The 23,403-nt window shown below is 34.0% G+C and overlaps 1 protein-coding gene across 1 annotated transcript in view; it reads left to right on the forward strand.

Annotated features, from left to right (window-relative positions):
- Nucleotides 1–2,519: 2,519 nt before the first annotated feature.
- The window catches only part of LOC128664353 (uncharacterized), a 36,239-nt gene continuing 15,355 nt past the window's right edge, over nt 2,520–23,403 (forward strand). The window contains exon 1 of the mRNA XM_053719191.1: nt 2,520–6,670. Coding sequence (XP_053575166.1) covers nt 2,572–6,670 — 4,099 coding nt within the window. The 5' untranslated portion in view covers nt 2,520–2,571. The remainder of the gene's footprint in view (nt 6,671–23,403) is intronic.

Genomic DNA, 23,403 nt, shown 5'->3' on the forward strand with positions numbered 1-23,403 from the left:
AACAAAAACCTCTTTACTTTAATTTAAAAGAATTGGGTCTTGAAACTCTTTACTTTAGTTTAAAATAATTGGGTCTTGAAATTTTATGCCCTCAGGAAAAAAATTACCTCAGGACTTATGCTGCGCATTTATTTGAAAGCAAACATTTGCTCTTTAGTTTAAAAATTTGTACATACTAAAAACATTTGCTCTTTAGTTTAAAAATTTTAGTTTAAAAAAAAAAATGTTCAAAAAAATAGTCCCTCAGGAAAACATTTGCTCTTTAGTTTAAAAATTTGTACATACTAAAAAAAAATACCTCACATTTGCTTATGTGCAAAATAGCACATACTAAAAAAAAAAAAACCGAGCACTCAGGACTTAGGTATGTGCTAAACATACTAAAAAAAAAAAAAAAAAAACACATACAAAAAAAATATATGCTTATTTAAAAAAAAAAAAAATATACACAGAACATACAAAAAAAAGGAATAATAGCCTCTTACAAGAGCACAACACTGTGCTAACAGAACATACAAAAAAAAAGAAAAATAGCCTCATAAAGAGACCAACACTGTGCTAACAGCACATAGTAGTTTAAAAAAAAAAAAAAAAAAAAAAACCTTAATAGGATCAAAAAATAAATTTTAGGTTTTTAAAAATAAAAAAGGATTAATAGGCTCATAAAAGAGCACATTGTGCTAACAGCACATAGAAAATAAATATTTTAGTCATAAGCTCATAAAAGAGCTCAATACTGTGCTGCACAGCACATATAACATAACTATATTACTTTAAAAGAAAAAATAGTGCTGCACTGCACATATAAAAAGTCTCTATACAAATAAAAAAAAAAGGAAATAAAGAGCGCCTAATACTACATAAGCAGCATTATAATAAACCCTTTGAAAAAAAAAAAAAACATATATACTGCATAAAAAAGGAAAAAAAGAGTGCTTAATACTACATAAGCAGCATTATAAGAAACATTTTTAAAAAAACATATATACAGAATAAAAAAGGCAAAAAAAGAGCCTAATACTACATAAGCAGCATTATAATAAAATCTTTGAAAAAAACACATATATACTGCATAAAAAAGGCAATAAAGAGTGCCTAATACTACATAAGCTGAATTTTAATCAACCTTTTTAACAAAAGATATAAAAACATATATACTGCATAAAATAAGTGTCTTAAAAAAAGGACATAATACAAAAAAAAGAGTGTTTAAAACAAAGTAAAGAGTGACAAACACGCCTAATGTCTACAACAAAATAAAGAGTGCCTAAGACTGCATGAACAAAAATTAAGACTGCAAAAAACAAAGTTACTCATAAGCAGCATTATATATATACTGTATAAAAAACCCCATAAAGAGTGCCTAATACTATAAACCATAAAAAAACATATATACTGCATAAAAAAAAGTGTATAAAAAAAGTGCATAGTCCTAGAGTGTGTAAAACAAAGTAAAGAGTGACAAACACGCCTAATAAAGAGTGACTAAGACTGCATGAAAACAAAATAAAACTGCCAAAAACAAAAGAAAAAGTGTATTGTCTAAAAAAAAAAAATTTGCCTAATACAAAATAAAGACTATCTAAAAAAATAAAGACTGTCGATATTAAAAAAAGAGAGTGCCTAAAAAAAAGGGAAATAAAGAGACTGCCTAAAACAAATAAAGAGACAGCAATAAACAGCATAAAAAAGGCAATAAAGAGTGCCTAATACTACATAAGCAGCATAAACACGCCTAATGTCTACAACAAAATAAAGAGTGCCTAAGACTGCATTAAAAAAAAATAACACTGCCAAAAACAAAATAAAAAGTGTATAAAACAAAGTAAAGAGTGCCTAAGACTTTGTTAAACAAAATAAAGATTGTCTAAAAAAAAAAATTTTGCCTAACATTGCCTAATACAAAATAAACACTGCCGATATAACAAAGAGAGTGCCTAAAAGACTGCCTAAAACAAATAAAGACACTGCATAAACAGCATAAAAAAGGCAATAAAGAGTGCCTAATACTACATAAGCAGCATTATAACAAATTTATAAAAAAAAAACATATATACAACATAAAAAAGGCAATAAAGAGTGCCTAATACTACATAAGCAGCATTATAACAAACCGATTTAAAAAAACATATATACAGCATAAAAAAGGCAATAAAGAGTGCCTAATAAGAATAAACCTTAAAAAACATATATACTGCATAAAAAAAAGTGACTACAAAGAAGTGCATAAAAAAAAAAGAGTCTTTAAAACAAACTAAAGAGTGCTGCATAAAAATAAAAATAGAAGAATGCCTCCTAAAAGAATTTTAACACAGGAAGATGCAGAAAACGTTAAACGCAGAAGAAAAGAAACTCAACGTATACGACGGACACATATGACTGAACAACAAAGGGTAACTCTACGCAAAAAGGATTCTTCAAAAAAACGGATTTGTAGGGCCAATATGACTGCTCAGGAAAAATGTCTCCAACTGGACATGCAAAGATCACGTTCTGCTGCACGTAGAAAAAAAAAAAAAAAAAAATAGTACTAACATCAACCATTCATTATTTAATGAAGACAATGTCCCGATGCACACATGTGGTCAACTTAATGTTTATTGCAAATTTTGCATGGCAAAGCATTTTCCAGAGGAACAACCAAGCGATAAGCTTTTTAATAAATGCTGCAATAAAGGAAAAATAACATTACCTCATATACAAATTTCACCACTGATCCAACAACTAATGACTGGACAACACACACATTCAAAGAATTTTATGCAAAATATCCGTTCTATAAATAGTGCATTGGCGTTTGCATCAATGGGAGCAAACATTGCACCACCTCCAGGATATGGCCCATACTGTTTTAGAATAAATGGCCAAATTTATCACCGATCTGGTGCTTTGCATCCAGAAAATGATGATCAACGCAAATTTGCACAACTCTACATTTTGAGTCCTGAGGAAGCTGCGGACCAACGAGCAGCACTAAAAGAAAATTCAGGATGTCACATTGAACTTTTGAGGGAGTTAAGTTCATATATGTCTCAGTATAACCCTTTTGCAAAAGCATGTAAAATGCTCTATGAGGTAGAGCAAGAATGCATCCATGAAGCATCTTTAAATGGAGTTCAAAATTCTAAAGTTTCAATGGTAATTCTGCAGGACAGAACATCAGATTACCGAAGATATAACGTACAAAGAGTTAATGAGGTTGCTGTTATTTTCCAAAATTCTGATGGTGAACCTCCTCTTGAACGTGACCTTCTTATTCATTGCCGATCTACAGATCAAACAAAAAAAACTGAAAGAATAAGTGTTTTAGATCCTAATCTTGAACCATTGCTGTATCCTTTGTTGTTTCCATATGGGGACCAAAGTTGGGGTTCCAATATTGCTCTTAACTACAGGCCAACATCAATTAGTGATGTACAAAGAAGAGTAACCACCAATCCAAGGATAAGAGTTAGCCAAATGAAATACTACTCTTACAGAATTTCAATTAGGGATCAATTCAATCCTTTCCTTAGTGCTGGCAAGTTGACGCAGCAGTACTTTGTTGATGCTTATGTCAAGACTGAGGCCAACAGACTCAACTATATCCGTCAAAATCAATCTAATCTTCGCATTGAAAAATATACAGGATTAATGGATTACATTCAAAGTGAGGCTGCTGCACAGGGCCTGATGCCTGGAAAAGCAGTTATTTTGCCATCATCTTTTCAGGGAAGTCCACGAAATATGGCCCAAAACTACCATGATGCTATGGCCATTGTTAGAAAATATGGAAAACCGGATTACTTCATCACCATGACCTGCAACCCTAAATGGCCTGAGATACTTGATAACCTATTAGAAGGTCAAGCAGTGGAGTTCAGATCAGATTTGGTAGCAAGAGTTTTCAATCTCAAATTAAATTCTCTTTTGAATGATATCTTGAACAAACATGTTCTTGGAAGTCCTTGCGCAAAAGTGCATGTAATAGAGTTTCAAAAAAGAGGATTACCACATGCTCATATCCTTTTAATATTGAAAGCCGAAGACAAGCCAAATGATGCTGAAACCATTGACACTTTTATATCAGCTGAAATTCCTGATGAACATATTTATCCAAGACTACATGCTATTGTAATAAAGCATATGATACACGGTCCATGTGGAGAACATAATTTAAATTCTCCATGCATGGTTGATGGTAATTGCAGCAAGAATTTTCCGAAAATTTTTCAAGAAGAAACTTTAATTAATGTTGATGGATATCCGCGATATCGGAGACAAAAAAATGAGACCACTGTAATTGTCAAAGGGAAAAAAATTGACAACTCATGGGTAGTTCCATATAGCCCATACTTCTGCTTGAAATACAACTGCCATATAAATGTAGAGAGTTGTGTTTCTGTTAAAAGTGTTAAATATCTCTTCAAATATGTATATAAAGGTTACGATTGTGCAAATATTTCCATTAAGGAACATAATACACTACAGCATGATGAAATTCAAAATTTTTTGGACACAAGATATGTCAGTGCTCCTGAAGCTGTTTGGAGGTTGTATGGTTTTTTGATGCACCATCAAACACATACAATAATAAGACTTCAAGTTCATCTTCCAGGCGAACAAGATGTATATTTCCATAATGAAAATGTACAATTAGCTGCAGAAAAGGCACACGACAGGGATACCACTTTGACAGCATACTTTAAGTTGAATGTGGATAATAATGCGGCACGTGAATTTTTTTACTCTGACATTCCTCAACATTTTGTATTTGATGTAAAAACTCGTAAGTGGAATCCAAGACAAAGAGGAGCAAATACAACAATTGGCAGATTGTATAATGTAAATATTTCATCAGATTTGGAGAGATTTTGTTTGAGGTTACTGCTCTTGCACTTAAAAGGAGCAATATCCTTTAAGGACTTACGAACTGTTAATGGACAAGTTTGTCACACATTCAAAGAAGCTGCCCAAAAGCTTTCACTTTTAGATGACGACGCTACATGGGATCTTACACTTAACGAATCAGCATCTCAACAAATGCCTAAACAAATGAGGGAACTGTTTGCTTATTTGTGTATCTTTGTTGTCCCACCTAATGTCCCACAACTCTTTGAAAAATACAAACATGATCTTTATGAAGATTATTCACGTCATGAAGACCACATTGATGATTGCAAAAGTTGCAAAAATTTGGCATTAACAGATATTCAAAATGTTCTCATATTGCATGGTAAACGTTGTGAAGATTTTGGACTACCCAATCCATCAAACTTCATTCCAGAAATGCAATTCAACTATGTTACACAGTTGGAAGCCCAAGTTGGAGCACAACTTCAAGAAGCATTAAACATCGAGCAAAAAGCTGCATTTGACAATGTAATGTCTGCAATTGATAATGAAAATTTACCACACAGATGTTTTTTTATTGATGGACCTGGTGGAAGTGGCAAGACTTATTTATATAAAACATTATTGAGTACTTTACGTGGACGCACAGATGGAGTTCTTCCTGTTGCCTCTACAGGAATAGCAGCTAATCTCCTTGATGGTGGCAGAACTTACCATTCACAGTTTAAGCTTCCAATTCCATTACTGGAAACATCAACATCAAATATGAGAATGACTTCAAAAGATGCAGAGTTCATACGTAATGCTAAATTGCTTATTTGGGATGAGGCCTCAATGACACCTATAGCTCTAAAATGTGTAAATAAGCTCCTTCAGGAAATTATGCAGAACAATAAGCCATTTGGTGGAAAAGTTATACTCCTTGGTGGAGACTTCAGACAAACACTCCCAGTTCTTCCTCATTGCAATAGAACTGCTATTGTGGAAGCTACTATAAAGTTCTATGATCACTGGGATAAATTCAAAATTTTAAAATTGAAGAATAATGTGCGTTCAGTGGATCCAGAATTTAGCAATTGGCTACTAAAATTAGGACAGGGTTCATTAAATAATTCAGAGGGCCTTCCTGAGGATTTAGTTGAGATCCCTTCCAAATTAATATGCCATGATTGTATCATATCTGAAATTTTTGGAAAAAGACTTCTTCCATCTGATCTTCACAGTTTTTCAAAAAAGGCCATTTTGTGTACAAAAAATTGTCATGTTGATCAAATCAATGAGCATGTATTAAATATACTCGATGGTGATGAAAAAATATATCTGAGTTCAGATTCAATTGATGATCAGACAGATGAAGATGCACAAAACTATCCCATAGAGTTTCTAAACGAATTAGCTCCATCAGGAATGCCTCTTCATAAGTTAAAAATAAAATTGGGAAGTATTATTATGTTGCTCAGAAATCTGAACACAAAAAGAGGTCTGTGCAATGGAACAAGATTGATAGTTAAAGATCTTAAGCCAAATCTATTAATTGCAGAAGTACTCACAGGAACAGCTAAAAAAGAAATGGTGTTTATTCCAAGAATAGATTTAGCCCCTGCCAACACTGAACTACCATTCATTTTACGAAGGAGACAGTTTCCAATCAAACTTGCATTTGCAATGACCATCAACAAATCACAAGGTCAAACGTTAGACAAAGTAGGAATATTTCTTCCAGAACCAGTATTCAGTCATGGACAACTTTATGTTGCAATGTCTCGAGTTCGTACATCATCTGATGTCAAAATTAAGATACTTCAAAGTTCAAAGCAAGAAAAGATATTACCAAACAGTGATAAAATTTTTACAAAAAACATTGTTTATAAAGAAATATACTTTAAATAAATAAATAAGTTGTGTATTTTTAATTAGTTAGAAGTAATTTTGTATTATTTAGAGCAACAATATTCTTCATGTACAAATTAAACTTTATTTTAATTTAATTTACTATAAATAAAAATATGACTTTATGTCTACTTTAATGTTTATATCTTATGTTATTTTTTTTAATTAAAAAAAAAAAAAAAAAAAATCATTTTGGCCCGTGTACACGGGCTTTAACACTAGTACAATATAAACACAAATGGAAAATACACACATATCACATTTCATTATATTGTCAATTCACAGAATATCGCAATAAAACAATCTCCAATCCCAATTTATGCCACTGAGAGAAGAAGGGTCCTATATCGATCTTTTTCAAAATCTGGTCTTAGAAGATTTAGCCAGTATTCCCAAACATATCTTTGGGAAATCCAATCTTTGGCCAAATGAAAAACTAGCTAGCTATAAGGAGGGGATATTAAATTCTAAGGAAAAGCAATACCTTACTCCATTTAAACCTGATGTACTATTCTATTACCATTTACCTAAAATTCATAAAAATAATAAAAATAAACCCTGGTAGGCCCATAATAGCTGGGATTAATAGTCTTACAGACAAACTAACAGCATATATTGACCTGTTTCTACAGAAATATGTCATACAGCTTCCTTCATTCATCAAAGACACTACAGATCTTTTAAAAAAATTGGTTAATATAAAAAAAAGAAGATGGTTATATATGGATGACCTGTGATGTATGTGCCCTGTATTCTAATATTTATCGCCTGATAGGATTAGATCCTATCACTCAATATTTAGAAAAGGATATATATATGCCAGTGAGCCAAAAAGAATATACATTGGAATTAATTTGCTTTATTCTCCAACATAACTATTTTAAATGCCAAGATCAATTCTATCTACAAGTCAAGGGGGCCGCTATGGGGACCAGGTTTGACCCCAGTTTTGCCAATTTGGCGAGGGGTAGGTTTGAAGAGACCTATATATATCATCAAAATTGGAGGCAACACCTGGTCTTTTACGGTCGGTACATTGACGACCTCATTTTTGTCTGGAATGGGTCTATTGAATCAGCAGATAAATGTGTGATGTATTTGAATGACAATACATATGGATTGTCCTTCACTAGTAACATCCAAAAAGAATCGATCAAATATCTAGATTTAATCTTATCATGGGACCTCAATAATTCTATTGTATCAAATACATATTTTAAAACCGTGGACAGTAATAATTTTCTAAATTACAGTAGCAATCATCTTACGAGCAGGAAAAAGAATATTCCCTACAGCCAGATTCGTAGGATTAGAAGAAACTGTTCCACTCTAAATTCATATGATCAACAGGCAGAAATTCTTAGGGAAAGATTTGGAGATAAGGGGTACCCTCAACAACCTATTGAAGAGGGATATCTGAAGTCAAAGGCATTAAATAGGGAATCTATCCTCAATCCCCCACGTACAGATTCTTCTAATAAACAAAAGATAAATGAGCAACAAACCATGTCATTCATCACTAATTTTAATTCCAATCATAAATGAATTAAAAGGATTATCAATAAACATTGGTACCTCTTACAAAAAGATCCAATTCTTAAGAAGATTAAAGAAGATAAACAAAAAATAACATTTAGATGGGCACCCACTTTAAAACAAAAACTTGCACCCAGCAAAATAGTTATGAATAAAAAAACCACCCATAATAGACTACCTAAAGAGAAAAAAATTCATATGAATGGACTATAGGTGTAATATCAAAAGATGCAATATGTGCAAGTTCATATCACATGGGGCTAAAGATGTCATTTCTTATGCTACAGGACATTGATTCCCAATTAGAGGGAGACTAGATTGCAGTTCCACCTTTGTAATCTATGTATTAACTTGCAAATGTGGAATCCAATATTTAAGGCTTAACATTAGAAAGATCAGAAGGAGATGGGGTTAACATAATAGGAATATCACTAAAAACAGTAAAAAGCACAGTGTCTATAGACATTACAATGTATGCCAACCAGGAACTCATTGCCAATTTCAGATAACCCCTCTGGAAAGTATTCCACCCCTGAAAGGGAGTAATATATACACCAGACTCCGTCAGAGAGAGACATTTTGGATCTTTAAATTTGGGAGTCTCTTTCCAGATGGCCTAAATGAGAATATAGATATGGCATCATTTCAGTAAAAAAATAACAATTTAATTCTATTTGGGCCACCCTAATGTATTTTTTTGGGTGGGCCCATTATACACCCTAAGTCTCAGAATCATCATTATTATAATATCCCCCTATGGTCATCTGACTCAGTGTTATCCCTATATACATACATATCAGTTGCTCTCTATCACACAAATCACCAAGATACAATTTGTTATCTACTCTCAGATCACGATATTCACATATGTCGTGAGTCATTTGACTCAATTATGATCGCCATCTATTTACTTACTAGCCACTTATTTTTATAACATGCAATGAATGTACATTACATTTTGATATCCCCAATTTTCATTATCCACATAAGTTATTCGATAGGTAGTGACTCACTTGTTATCCCTTTTTCTATATATAGTTAGGGAAATTATAGTCAACTAGCCTCTCTATAAAGAGAGCATATATTAACACTCCCTTCTTCCCCCCCCCCTCTCTGAGACAAATATATTAAATACAATCCCCTGCTAACACCTTATTGCCGCACATTTATGCACTGCATTCATATTAGATACAAATTAAGTAGTTATATACCGCATATTGAGTGATGGTACTCTTGTTTTAAGTCAAGTTAGTTGGTCACGCCCACATACACTCCCACCTATGACTCTATCCTATCATAGAGCTTGGGATATATAACTACTCCTCCGAAGCACTGTTACATGTATTCTCTTCCCCTTATCATGTATCCATATACAGGATGCTGACATTCCACCACATATGTTTATAGCAGCACGATTTAATAGCACACTAGTAAACACTTCCTAGCTGCATACTAGTAATATCACAATGCCGCACTTTCTAGCATATTATCTCTAGTAGATAATAATCATAACAATTACATGCTACATATAGAACGTTAGGACTCCAATTTGGCGCCACGTTAATTTATCATATCCACCTATTTCTCCTTTTATGTCTTCATCCTATCACAGAGCCTTGTTATAGCACTACTTCTCTATTTTACTTTTTATTCACTTTCCTACTATCTGTCATCCCTTCATAGACGATAATCTATCACTATAATGTCTTGCGGCAGTTACGATGTAACAGCACAATAAGTAGTTATTAAGACACATCCTTATATGATGGTTTGGATGATGATCTCCCTTCTAAGCACATAGGTATTGTTTACACTTCCCCGTAGTCTGTCTATTGCAACATGATTATCCGGTGTAGTGCTTCATGCACTTATCGTCACCCCCCTCCCCCACACTCCCCTTTGACGTCTCCACCCTATCATAGAGCGTTTGGTCTTTAACCACACCTTTGTGATATCACTTTAGAACAATATATCATTTGTCATTCAGGTATAGTTGTATATATGATTTTAGGACTAGTTTGTTTCAGATCAGAAGTTATTATCATCATGTGAAAGCAGATATACATCTAGGAGATTTACATATCAGTGACGATCTTAATGCAAACCCCTATTTCATTACACAGATTATTTATATTTTGGACCCCATAATAAGGGTTAAATACACACTTAGAACATGAGATCCTATATATATTTTATTTTAATCGATGCACCAATGCCACTATTAATCAGTCATATAGGTATCCAAATATGGAACTCAAATAAAGATACACCTAAGAATGATAATTATGAGTAACATTAGGGGTTATAACACTGACAAAGATCATCAAGGAGAGCCATAATGTATGGATTATCAAAAGATGTAACTTACATTTAAAGTTTTATTATTTTGAAATGTATAGAGTGGGTAAGTTACCTTTCAAGTTTATATTATTTTAAGGGTGACCGAGTAAGTACTTTTGAGAAGCATGCAATGTTTTTTTTATATATATACCGTATGACCAAACATACAAATCTGTATCTGTTTTATTGCGATAATCTGCGAATTGACAATATAATGCAATGTGATATGTGTGTATTTTACATTTGTGTTTATATTGTATGGTAGATAGTTTTGTTAAAGACAGGTGTTTCTCTTAATTACACCTGGGAATGGGAGGAATGGGAGGGTCCAATTAAGGGAGCTCATAGGAGAGGTATAAAAGCCAGCATATCCATGTTAATAACAGATGCCTGATGAAACAGTTAGGTTTATGCTGAGAAACGCGTTGCAATCTGTTGCATATATCATTTTAAATTACTTTTGGGTAATGTACATACCCAATGGTTTTTAATATAGTTTTTTAATAAAAATGATGTCTAACAACATGGAAGCCTGAGCTTTATTGGACCTATTCCGGCCACACCTACACTACAACATCCTCATGAGGATCAGTTTGCTGGGAAACTGTTAAGGTCTCAGCCTGTACCACTTAGCACATTTGGTGCTGCTCCACTTAAGAGTATATTTCTACTACTTGTCGTTGATATTGGTGAAATCGTATACAGTATTACACTAGGAGGCGCCTTCTTTTGTGTTCTTCTTTCACAGATAATTTCATTTTGTAATTTGCATTATACATGACCAGAGCAGTCACGTGACGTGCTCAGCATATTGTTCTACTAGAGAAATCACATCTGCAGCGCTCTCTCTCTCTCACTATGATGCAGAGCCTGGACTGCAGTGTGTGTGGAGAAATTTATATTTAGCTGATTTACGGCTAGATTACAAGTTTTGCGTTATGAGGGGTGCGGTACTAACTTGCACGTTATTGTCACCGCTCACTTACCTACAGCGCTGGTATTACAGGTTTTCAGAAACCCGGTGTTAAAAGTCAAGAAGTAAACGTAGAGCAAAATTGTGCTCCATACTGCACTCCAATACCAGCGCTGCTTAAGTCAGCGGTGAGCTGGTTGTACGTGCTTGTGCACGATTTCCCCATAGAAATCAATGGGGAGAGCCGGCTGAGAAAAAGCCTAACACCTGCAAAAAGCAGCGTAAAGCTCAGTAATGCAGCCCCATTGATTCCTAAGGGGAAACACATTGCCCCATTGATTCCTATTGGGAAACACATTTTATGCTTACACCTAACACCCTAACATGAACCCAGAGTCTAAACACCCCTAATCTTACACTTATTAACCCCTAATCTGCTGCCCCCGGCATCACTGACATCTACATTATACTTATTAACCCCTAATCTGCCGCTCTGGACATCGCCGCCACTATAATAACATATTAACCCCTAAACCGCCGAACTCCCTTCCATAGTGCCGGTATTACAAGCTTGTCCTGGGAGGCCAAAAAGTAAGTGGTACAGCCTATCCCGTCAAGATTCGTAAAGCGTTCTAAAGTCAGTAGTTATGAGTTTTACACTACAAAGCTGTAGCATAAAACTCATAACTAAAGTGCTAACAAGTACACTAACACCCATAAACTAAATGTTAACCCGTAAACCGAGGCCCTCCCGCATCGCAAACACAAAAAGAAAATTATTAACCCCTAATCTGCCGCTCCCGACATCGCAGCCACTAGAATAAACATATTAACCCCTAAACCGTTGCACTGCCGCCTCACAAACACTATTATTATTATTAACCCTAATCTGCCACCCCTAACATTGCCGCCACCTACCTACATTTATTAACCCCTAATCTGCCACCCCCAATGTTGCCGCCACTATACTAAAGTTAGTAACCCCTAATCCTAAATCTAACCATAACCCCCCTAACTTAAATATAATTAAAATAAATATAAATAAAACTTACTTTTAATAACTAAATAATTCCTATTTAAAACTAAATACTTACCTGTAAAATAAACCCTAAGATAGTTACAATATAACTAATAGTTACATTGTAACTAGCTTAGGGTTTATTTTTATTTTACAGGCAAGTTTGTATTTATTTTAACTAGGTAGAATAGTTACTAAATAGTTATTAAATATTTAATAACTACCTAGCTAAAATAATTACAAATTTACCTGTAAAATAAAACCTAACCTGCCTTACAATAAAACCAAACCTAACACTACAATTAAATAAATTCTCTAAATTAAATACAATTAACTAAATTCATTACAATTAGCTAAATTAAACCCCCCCCCCCTCACTAAATTACAGAAAATAAAAAACAAATTACAATATCTTTAAACTAATTACATCTAATCTAATAGCCCTATCAAAATAAAAAAAGCCCCCCCAAAATAAAAAAAAAACCCTAGCCTAAACTAAACTACCAATAGCCCTTAAAAGGGTCTTTTGCGGGGCATTGCCCAAAAGAAATCAGCTCTTTTACCTGTCAAAAATATACAAACAAATACCCCAAAAATAAAACCCACCACCCACACAACTAACCCCCCAAATAAAACCCTAACTAAAAAAACATAAGCTCCCCATTGCCCTGAAAAGGGCATTTGGATGGGCATTGCCCTTAAAAGGGCATTTAGCTCTATTGCAGCCTAAACCCCTAATCTAAAAATAAATCCCACCCACTACTCCCTTAAAAAATCCTAACACTAACCCCCGAAGATCCACTTACAGTTTTGAAGAGCCGACATCCATCCTCAATGAAGCCGGGAGAAGTCTTCATCCAAGCGGCAAGATGTCCTCAATGCAGCCGGCAGAAGTGGTCCTCCAGATGGGAAGAAGTCTTCACCTAGACGGCATTTTCTATCTTCATCCTTCCGACGCGGAGCAGCTCCATCTTCAAGACATCCGGTGCAGAGCATCCTCGTCAATCGATGGCTTCTTCTACAATGAAGGTTCCTTTAAATGACGTCATCCAAGAAGGCGTCCCTTAGATTCCGATTGGCTGATAGGATTGAGCTCGCATTCTATTGGCTGTTCCAATCAGCCAATAGAATGCAAGCTCAATCCTATTTTCTGATTGCATCAGCCAATAGGATTTTTTGAACCTTAATTCTGATTGGCTGGTAAATTTGTATTTATTTTAGCTAGGTAGTTAGTAAATAGTTAATAACTATTTAGTAACTATTCTACCTAGTTAAAATAAATACAAACTTGCCTGTGAAATAAAAATAAACCCTAAGCTAGCTACAATGTAACTTTTAGTTATATTGTAGCTAACTTAGAGTTTATTTTACAGGTAAGTATTTAGTTTTAAACAGGAATTATTTAGTTATTAATAGTAGGTTTTATTTAGATTTATTTAATTATATTTAAGTTAGGGGGTGTTAGGGTTAGACTTAGATTTAGGGGTTAATAAATTTAGTATAGTGACGGCGACGTTGGGGGCAGCAGATTAGGGGTTAATAAATGTAGGTAGGTGGCAGCGATGTTAGGGGCGGCAAATTAGGGGTTAATAATATTTAACTAGTGTTTGCGAGGCGGCAGTGCAACGGTTTAGGGGTTAATATGTTTATTCTAGTGGCGGCAATGTCGGGAGCGGCAGATTAGGGGTCAATAATTTTCTTTTAGTGTTTGCTATGCGGGAGGGCCTCGGTTTTCGGGTTAACATTTAGTTTATGGGTGTTAGTGTACTTGTTAGCACTTAAGTTATGAGTTTTATGCTACAGCTTTGTAGTGTAAAACTCATAACTACTGACTTTAGAACGCTTTACGAATCTTGACTGGATAGGCTGTACCGCTTACTTTTTGGCCTCCCAGGACAAGCTTGTAATACCGGCACTATGGAAGTCCAATTGAAAAAAGACAATACGCAATTTGCGTAAGTTGATTTGCGGTAAGGCCAAAAAAGTGTGCGGTGCCCCTAAATCTGCAAGACTCGTAATAGCAGCGGTAGTAAAAAAAAGCAGCGTTATGAGGCTTAACGCTGCTTTTTTACTCATAACGAAAGACTCGTAATCTAGCCGATAGAAATTCATTACTTTACAACATTGTATTAAATATTTAAAGTTTTAGTTTTCAAACCACACCACACATTTAAATGTTCATAAAAAAATCTGATTAAGCTCGAATAAGTGCTCAACTTTCTTATCACTAAGTCTCTCTTCCCCTCTCCCTCTACCCAGAGCTTGCTATTTACAATTATAACACACAAAAGTGTGGTGCGGTTTCAACAATAAAACTTTTAACATAGAATATGATGTTGATAAGTAATGTATTTCTATATTAGTAACTGATTAAAAATTTCTCCACAAACACGCTCTGCATCACAGTGAGTGAGCACTGCAGATGCACTTCCTCTAAGCATATATAATAGAACACTATGCCGCACATCACGTCTCTGCTGTGCTCGTGTGTAACGTAAGTTACAATATATTATATATTAATAAAAATAAATTAAGCACAAGTGTCTTGGCTGGCTGGTCAGTTTACCCTAAATAGTTCAAGAAGAGTGTTTTCAATTAGAAAATTATTGTGGCGCTTAATGTTCCTATGTATGGAAAATTAAACGCTACATCAATTTTCTAATTGAAAACACTCTTCTTGAACAGTTTAGGGTAAACTGACCAGCCAGCCTAGATACTTGTGCTTAATTTATTTTTATTAATCAGAAGTTAGTTTTAAGTATTTTTAGCAGTTATGTGTCCCTTTAATCAGTGATGAGAGTGGATTTGGATTACAAAGGGTTAATGTCACACATGTTAATGAGTATTTCTCTTGCACAGTGAACATTATTTAAATAGACCTTTACTGTAACATCTGTGAATTCTTCGTGACTGTCCAGTTTCTATTTCGGAGACAGGTAACTAACACACTTTTCTGTTAAAAAGGTGTTCACAGCTGGGCTTTTGACAAACAAATTGATTTTGCTATGTGATCACTTGAGAAACTTGAGGACCAATCTGGGCAGAAAGCAAAAAGTTGTTTCAAGGGCGAATCACTTATAGGTTGTGATCAACACCTATGTGTTTAACCACTTTAAAAGGATTAAGCACATATTTAAAGTCAACTCCAGAGCAGCAATGCACTACTGGGAGTTAGATGAACACAAGAGACAAATATGTGTAGCCAACAATCACCAGCTATCTCCCTGTAGTCCATTCCTGCTGAGAGTATGTATATATGATATACAAAAAGAACAAAATACATTTGATAACAAAAGTGAATTTCAATTAATCATTTTAATTTTTAAATTAATGTTGAGTTTAATTCTTAAAGGAACATGAATCCCAAATTTTAAAGTTTCATGGTTCAGCAAGAGCATACATTTAATTTTTTTTTTCCAATTTATTCTATTATTAAATTTGCTTTTCTCTTGCCATCCTTTTTTAGAAGCACATGTAGGTAGGCTCAGGAGCAAAAAATAACTAATGGGATCTAGTTGATTAGTGGTAGCACATATATGCCTCTTGTCACTGGCTTAAACAATGCGCTCCGCTTTCTCCTAGTAGCGCATTGCTAGGCTTCAACAAAAGATACCAAAATATTGAAGCACAATTTGGAAAGCTGTTTAAAATAGGTTGCTCTGAATAATTAAATAAACATTTTTGATTGTATGTCCCTTTAAATTTCCATAATGAGATATATTAAACCGTAAAAATGTTCCTGCTTTTTATGTCTGTGGGAGAATTTACATTCTAAAATTAAAGGGATAGTAAAGTCAAAATTAAAACTTTCATGATTCAGATAGGGCATGTTATTTTAAACAACGTTAGAAATTGACTATTATCATCAAATTAGCTTTCTTCTCTTGGTATTCTTAGTTTAAAGCTAGGCCTATGTAGGCTGATATGCTAATTTCTAAGCCCATGAATGATGGCCACCTCTTATCTGAATGTTTTTGACAGTTATTCAAAGCTAGAGGTCATTATTTCATGTGTTTCATATAAATAACATTGTGCTCATGCACGTTGAGTTATTTAAGAGTCAGCACTAATTGAATAAAAGGCAAGTTTGTCAAAAGATCTGAGATAAGGATGCAGTCTGCAGAAGCTTAGATACAAGGTAATCACAGAGGTAAAAAGTATATTTCTATAACAGTGTTGGTTATGCAAAACTGGGAATGGTAAATAAAGGGATCATCTTTCTTTTTAAATAATAACAGTTTTGGTGCTTACTATCCCTTTAAATTAAGTTTATTTACCTTTATTTAACTTTGTGATCTTTACTAAAAACAGCAGTAAATCTAAAATCACTTTGCATGATAGCTAAATCAGGAATGTAGCATTAGCCAATCTGTTTGAAAAAAAAAAAAATATATATATATATACTTGAGAAAAAAAAGGTTTAATACTTATTCTTGTGTTGTTTATTTTTTAATTACATTTTTTGTTTTCTTTTAAAAGGAGCCAATTGTGTTGTTTTAATTATTCAAACAATTTATCTCAATATGAAATGTTGGATATATATGACTGCACAATGTTTGTTCAAAGCATGAATAAGTGTGACAGCATGAACAAATTTACGGATTACGTGTACATTTCTGATTTTTATCACTGTTGATGTTTTAGCTGAAGTAGAGATAATGTTTTTGATTAAATTGTAAATTGCGTCAAGCTGAATCAAGATTTTCAGCAGAATATTTTACATCAACATTATAAACCTGACATCTCCTTAATGTTTTTAAATGTATTTATTTATTTATCAATATATTTCTGTTGAACTAATACCAAGACCAAATGTAATGCTGTAATTTAAATATATGTTAAACAGATATTAAACTGCTAAATGATTACTACTCACCATGACATTGCTTTTTCCACTTGTGTCTGCAATTCTCTTCAAAACCGTCCTTTTTATTTCATCTCTTTACAGGTACTGTTTGCTGAAGCTCTTCATTTACGTAGTTGGGGCCGCCATTTTGGAATGCACATATTTTAGCCCCCTGTTATAGAAGGAGCATGCATTCACAAATCAGTGATGTTGAAGGTTTTTTGTCAAATGTAGTTTACACTTTGGTTAGTCTTGCACAATGGAGAAGGGAAGCTTTTACCGTTTCTTTTTTGTTTGTTTTTTTACACATTTTAAAAGCTACATAGCAATTAAAAAAGCTCTCAGAAAAAATATAAAGCAATTTAGCCAATAAAATCTATCGCTATAAATTGTGAATACTAAACTAAAATTGACACTATGGCTTGTCAAAAGCAATGAGACTAATCTAATCTGTTCCATGACAGGGAGACATCAGATGAAGCTAGAACCAGGATGTTGAATCATTTTTCTGCAGTAAGAACAGCACTGAGGATTTATAAATCTGAACAACCAATTGCATGCTACTTCCTAATGGTGGGGCACACTGCTAAAGATCTGCATTTTATTATCTCTGTCTATGTCCCACCTCTATGAAGAAGTGTTGACAGGGATAAAATACAAAAAGACGTAGCATATGCACCATTGCTCCATACATACAGGGTGGCCATGTCATTTATGAACTACTCATTCCATTTATGTAACACTCATGGATTTGGTTGCCTATACACTGTCTTTTTCCTGATCAGCTAATCAGTAAGATGAAGTTGTCATCATATATGAAATGATATGGAGGATTTATTATGCTTCAGGGTTTAAAATGTCCTGGAATTATTCTGCAGGTATTCTGATCTGAAGAGACATGCACAAATATTTTTTGTCCAAGGTATGAACTTCTATATGTAATAGTTTGATAAAAACTACATACAATGAGAGTCAAACTGAATCCTTTAGAAAAAAAAAAACTATTAAGTTATTTATCTACAAAATTCCACTTAGACATTAATGTGGATTTATTTTGTTGATGTTGCAAAAAATTTGATTAGTTTTTCTAAGGGACTGTGATTACCATTTTCTGATACTCTGTCCACACCCTGTGGAATTCCTATGTATTTATCTTGGCATAAGTTAGAAAAAATAGGCAATACAAAAATTACTTATTTTTAATGCCAGGTAAACTAGGTTTAATGTATATATTAGTTTGTTTTTCTTTATAAATAGGCAGATAAAATATTATTTTAATAGTCTTAACAACATTTTGATAAGTGCATGCATACCATAGATGTTTACAATAATTAACAGTTATTATTATCTAATACTTTAACAGTTACAAACATTGTTGTAAACACTGCTTCCAAGTATTGCTGAGCGTATCAAGTTTTCAAAGGCATTTTCAGAATTGTCATTTAGCAAATAGTTTGAAAACCCCTCTTACAGAAGAAAAACTAAATTAATTTTAATTTTAAATGACAGCTTATTTGTTTAATTCTAAATGGTAAGATTTTGAAATACAAATTTCTAACATATTTTGTCTAGTTTTCTTAAGAAAGATATTTTTTCAAAATATTAGTATGATCCTTTTAGAAATGAATGTCACAGAATTTTATATTTGTGTTTGTTCGGTTAAAATGTAGAATATACCTCACAGCCTGCTACTTGTACATTTATTTCAGTACCTATGATTAATGGCTAGCTTTATGGCTGAAGACAATTATTTTGACAGCTCAATTGGTTTAACTTGAAACACTTGCTTTATTGCAGCTATATATTATTAAATTAATCTTCCATTCTTTCTTTATTTTTCTTGTATTACAGGCAGTTTAGTTCACATTAGGAGAAAGCAGAGAAGCAGAAATAGTCTTTATACATATTCTGTATACTGAAACTATAACTCAGATCTGAATAGCAGAAAATACACCTTGAGTCCTTTTTTAAATAAATAAATACAATTCTATCTGTTGTAATTCAATGCACCAACAATGTTATCTGCATTCATATAATTCAAGCATTATTAAAGAAAGCAAAACAATAATTTCACAATGTCTGGGTTTTTTTTTAACATTCAAGACAATTGCAGTTAATCAGAAAATATTTTTTCTAAGTTTTCTAATGATTTGTCAGACAATTTGCTATTTAAAGCTTCTTCATGGGAATGTTAAAACCAATTTAACAACCAATTGAAAAACCCTAACATAATATTGTTTCTAATATGTTTTTGTAAGATTACCTAACCTAAAAGTAAGATGTTTTAAAAATGTTGCATTTAGAATTTGTTAGGGTAAATGAATTAATTAATTCATGAATTCCTTAACTCATTAAAATATCAGGGTTTCTAATAGATTGAAAAACCCTTAAATAAATATCAAAGATTAATCTAAAATTTTAGCAGAAAAATATCTAATGGCTTGAAATAATCTCATTATTACTAAATATAAATCATTGCCCCTTTTTTTATTGATAATATCTGCCTATAGCTCTACCACTAAATGGACCCAAAACTTCAATTGCCAGTCCTGTTGTTTACTGACTGCTTGCCAATCTAACCTCACACTCTATAAAACTATTTTCTGGGACATTCGCATTCTAGATTTTTACGTTTTATTTTTAAATATAGGAGGAAGCAATTTTGAAAAATCCTATTGTGGCATTGGAAAAGGTGGTTATTGCTGTAAGGGTCTGAGGAATAAAGACTCCTCAAATTAACTGTAGGAACAAAAATGAAAGGGCCAGTTTAGGGGTTTGATGCTGGGGTTATTTGCTATGGGAGCACGCATCATGTAGAGAGTGTACAGAGGAGTAAACACATGAAGGGTTACATTTTGTGGGGTTGTTTTCTGTGAGGTAATCATGATATGGTTTGTTTTTGTTTAGGGTATTGCATTTTGGGCTTTTTCTTAGAGTTAACTATGATAAGTCAGGGCTGCAGCCAGGGCTAGTTGTGCTGGGAACGGTTTTCAGGTTGAGTTAATTTTTGTTTTGGGGTGCAGGTTAGTGATGGTTAAGGTTAAATGTGGTTTGAGTGGCCAGGACAAATGTCATGGTAAGGGGTCAAAGATACAGTTAATTTATTTCTAAGCTTAGTGATCGAATTGCATACACTTATTTTATGTAATGTTTCATGCAGCTAAATTCAGTTTTACAATTCCTTTAATTTTGCTGCAGATCATTATTAGCTAGTACAAATAAATAACAGTCATTAGATATTATTGTTATTATGTTCTAGAGGCTTCTGTAGAAAGTAATAGCTAACACTCGCCTAGATTATGAGTTTTGCGCTATAGAGGGTGCAAAGCGAACGCAACAAAAGTAATGTTATTTCCCCCTCCATAGCGCTGCCATTACACGTTTCTGAAAAGCCGCCTTGTGCGTGCGATATGGTGGTGATAAGCTCCATACCGCACAAAATCCAAGGACTGCTTTGACATGCTCGTACACGCTTTCCCCATAGACATCAATGGGGAGAGAGTGTTAGAGAAAAAAAACTAACACCTGAAGCGCTGATAATTGCGATACCCCACTGATGCCCATAGACATCAATGGGGTAACACAACCCCATTAATGTCTATGGGCAAAAAAAGTTACGTTTAAACCTAACACCCTAACATAAACCCCATGTCTAAAAACCCCCAATCTGCCACCCTCAACATTGCTGACACCTAAATAAAGTTATTGACCCTAATCTGCCGCTCCCGACGTCACCGCCACTAGTAAAAGTTATTCACCCCTATTCCACCACTCTCCGACATGGTCGCCACTATAATAAAGTTATTAACCACTATTCCCCCGCACCCCAAAATGGCCGACACTATAATAAAGCTATTAACCCCTATTCCGCTGCTGTCTGACATCGCCGCCACTAAATAAAGTTATTAACCCTTAAACCTCTGGCCTCCCACATCACCGCCACTAAATAAACATATCAACCCCTAAACCACAAGCCCTCCAAATCGCAAAAAACTAAATTAAACTATTAACCCCTAAACCTAACAAACATCCTAACTTTAAATTACAATTACAATATCCCTATCTTAAAATAAATAAAAACTTACCTGTGAAATTAAAAAAACCTAAGTTTAAATTAACAATTAACCTAACATAACTATTATACTAAAATTAAAATAACTACCAATTAAATAAACTAAATTACACATTAAAAAAAAATAACACTACTAAAAAATATGTATGTCTAAAATTACAAAAAATTAAAAACAAAATAAATTACAAAACATAACAAACACTAAATTATGAAAAATAATTTAAAAAAATGATCCAAAATAAAAACAATTACACTTAATCTAGTAGTCCTATAAAAATAAAAAAGCCCCTCCAAACTAAAAAAACCCTAGCCTACAATAAACTACCAATAGCCCTTAAAAGGGCCTTTTGTAGGGCATTGCGCTAAAGAAATTAGCCAATAGGATGAGAGCTACTGAAATTCTATTGACTGATCTGAATAGCCAATAACATTTCATGGGATTACGGTTTTGATTATTGGAAGAAATTCAGTTGAATCTGATGAACACAAAGAGGAATGGAGGCGTGGCTGCAGGGAGAACAACGAGGAACAAGGCTAATCAGTCCGTTCACTGCAGTGTAATAGGACTGTAACGGGAGATTTGTCTGGTGACCGAAAGGTGCAGGCCAAGTGGGAGAGAGAGACCAAGTGATCCCAAAATATACACAATAGAAGAAAAGGCAGCACTCTCGATATCTTCTGCAAAAACTGACTTTTAATCCAACAGGTACAAAAAACAGGTGAGTACACAACACACAAGGCGCAATGGAGGAAAGGGGACATGGCCTTACGCGTTTCATGCCGTGCGGCACTTAGTCATAGTTTAACATGTAGAGTACAATATCAACATATATACCCCTGCCTCCCAATCAATGCTTAGCACATAACAGGGAACGAAGAGGGACACATGATGACAATTTAAAAACAATTAAAGGAAACAATTTTTTGAGAACAAGCTTCCTTAACCCCTTATAAATTTAAAGGGAAATGAAAAATATGTGACAAATATAAAAACACTTTTATAGTTTTTGAAAAGGAAAGAAAACTAACGATCTAGCTTAAGGTGCTAAAAAAAACAAAAACAAAAATAAAAAATAATAAATAAATAAGTTTCTCCACAGTCAAACAAAACAAAAAAACTAAATTTATGCTTACCTGATAAATTTATTTCTCTTGTGGTGTATCCAGTCCACAGGTTCATCCATTACTTGTGGGATATTCTCCTTCCCAACAGGAAGCTGCAAGAGGACACCCACAGCAGAGCTGTCTATATAGCTCCTCCCCTCACTGCTACCCCCAGTCATTCGACCGAAGATAAGCAAGAAAAAAGGAGAAACTATAGGGTGCAGTGGTGACTGTAGTTTAAAAACAAAAAACACCTGCCTTAAAATGACAGGGCGGGCCGTGGACTGGATACACCACAAGAGAAATAAATTTATTAGGTAAGCATAAATTTTGTTTTCTCTTGTAAAGGTGTATCCAGTCCACGGGTTCATCCATTACTTGTGGGATACCAATAGCAAAGCTTTAGGACACGGATGAAGGGAGGGACAAGGCAGGAACTTAAACGGAAGGCACCACTGCCTGTAAGACCTTTCTCCCAAAAATAGCCTCAGAGGAAGCAAAAGTATCAAATTTGTAGAATTTAGAAAAGGTATGAAGCGAAGACCAAGTCGGCGCCTTACAAATCTGTTCAACAGAGGCCTCATTTTTAAAAGCCCATGTGGAAGCCACCGCTCTAGTGGAATGAGCCGTAATTCTTTCAGGAGGCTGCTGGCCAGCAGTCTCATAAGATAAGCGGATTAAGCTTCTCAGCCAAAAAGAAAGAGAAGTTGACGAAGCCTTTTGGCCTCTCCTCTGTCCAGAGTAGACAACAAACAAAGCAGATGTTTGACGAAAATCCTTCGTAGCTTGTAAATAAAACTTTAAAGCACGAACCACATCAAGATTGTGTAATAGACATTCCTTCTTAGAGG

The sequence above is a fragment of the Bombina bombina genome, chromosome 6, assembly GCF_027579735.1.
Source record: "Bombina bombina isolate aBomBom1 chromosome 6, aBomBom1.pri, whole genome shotgun sequence".
NCBI lineage: Eukaryota > Metazoa > Chordata > Amphibia > Anura > Bombinatoridae > Bombina > Bombina bombina.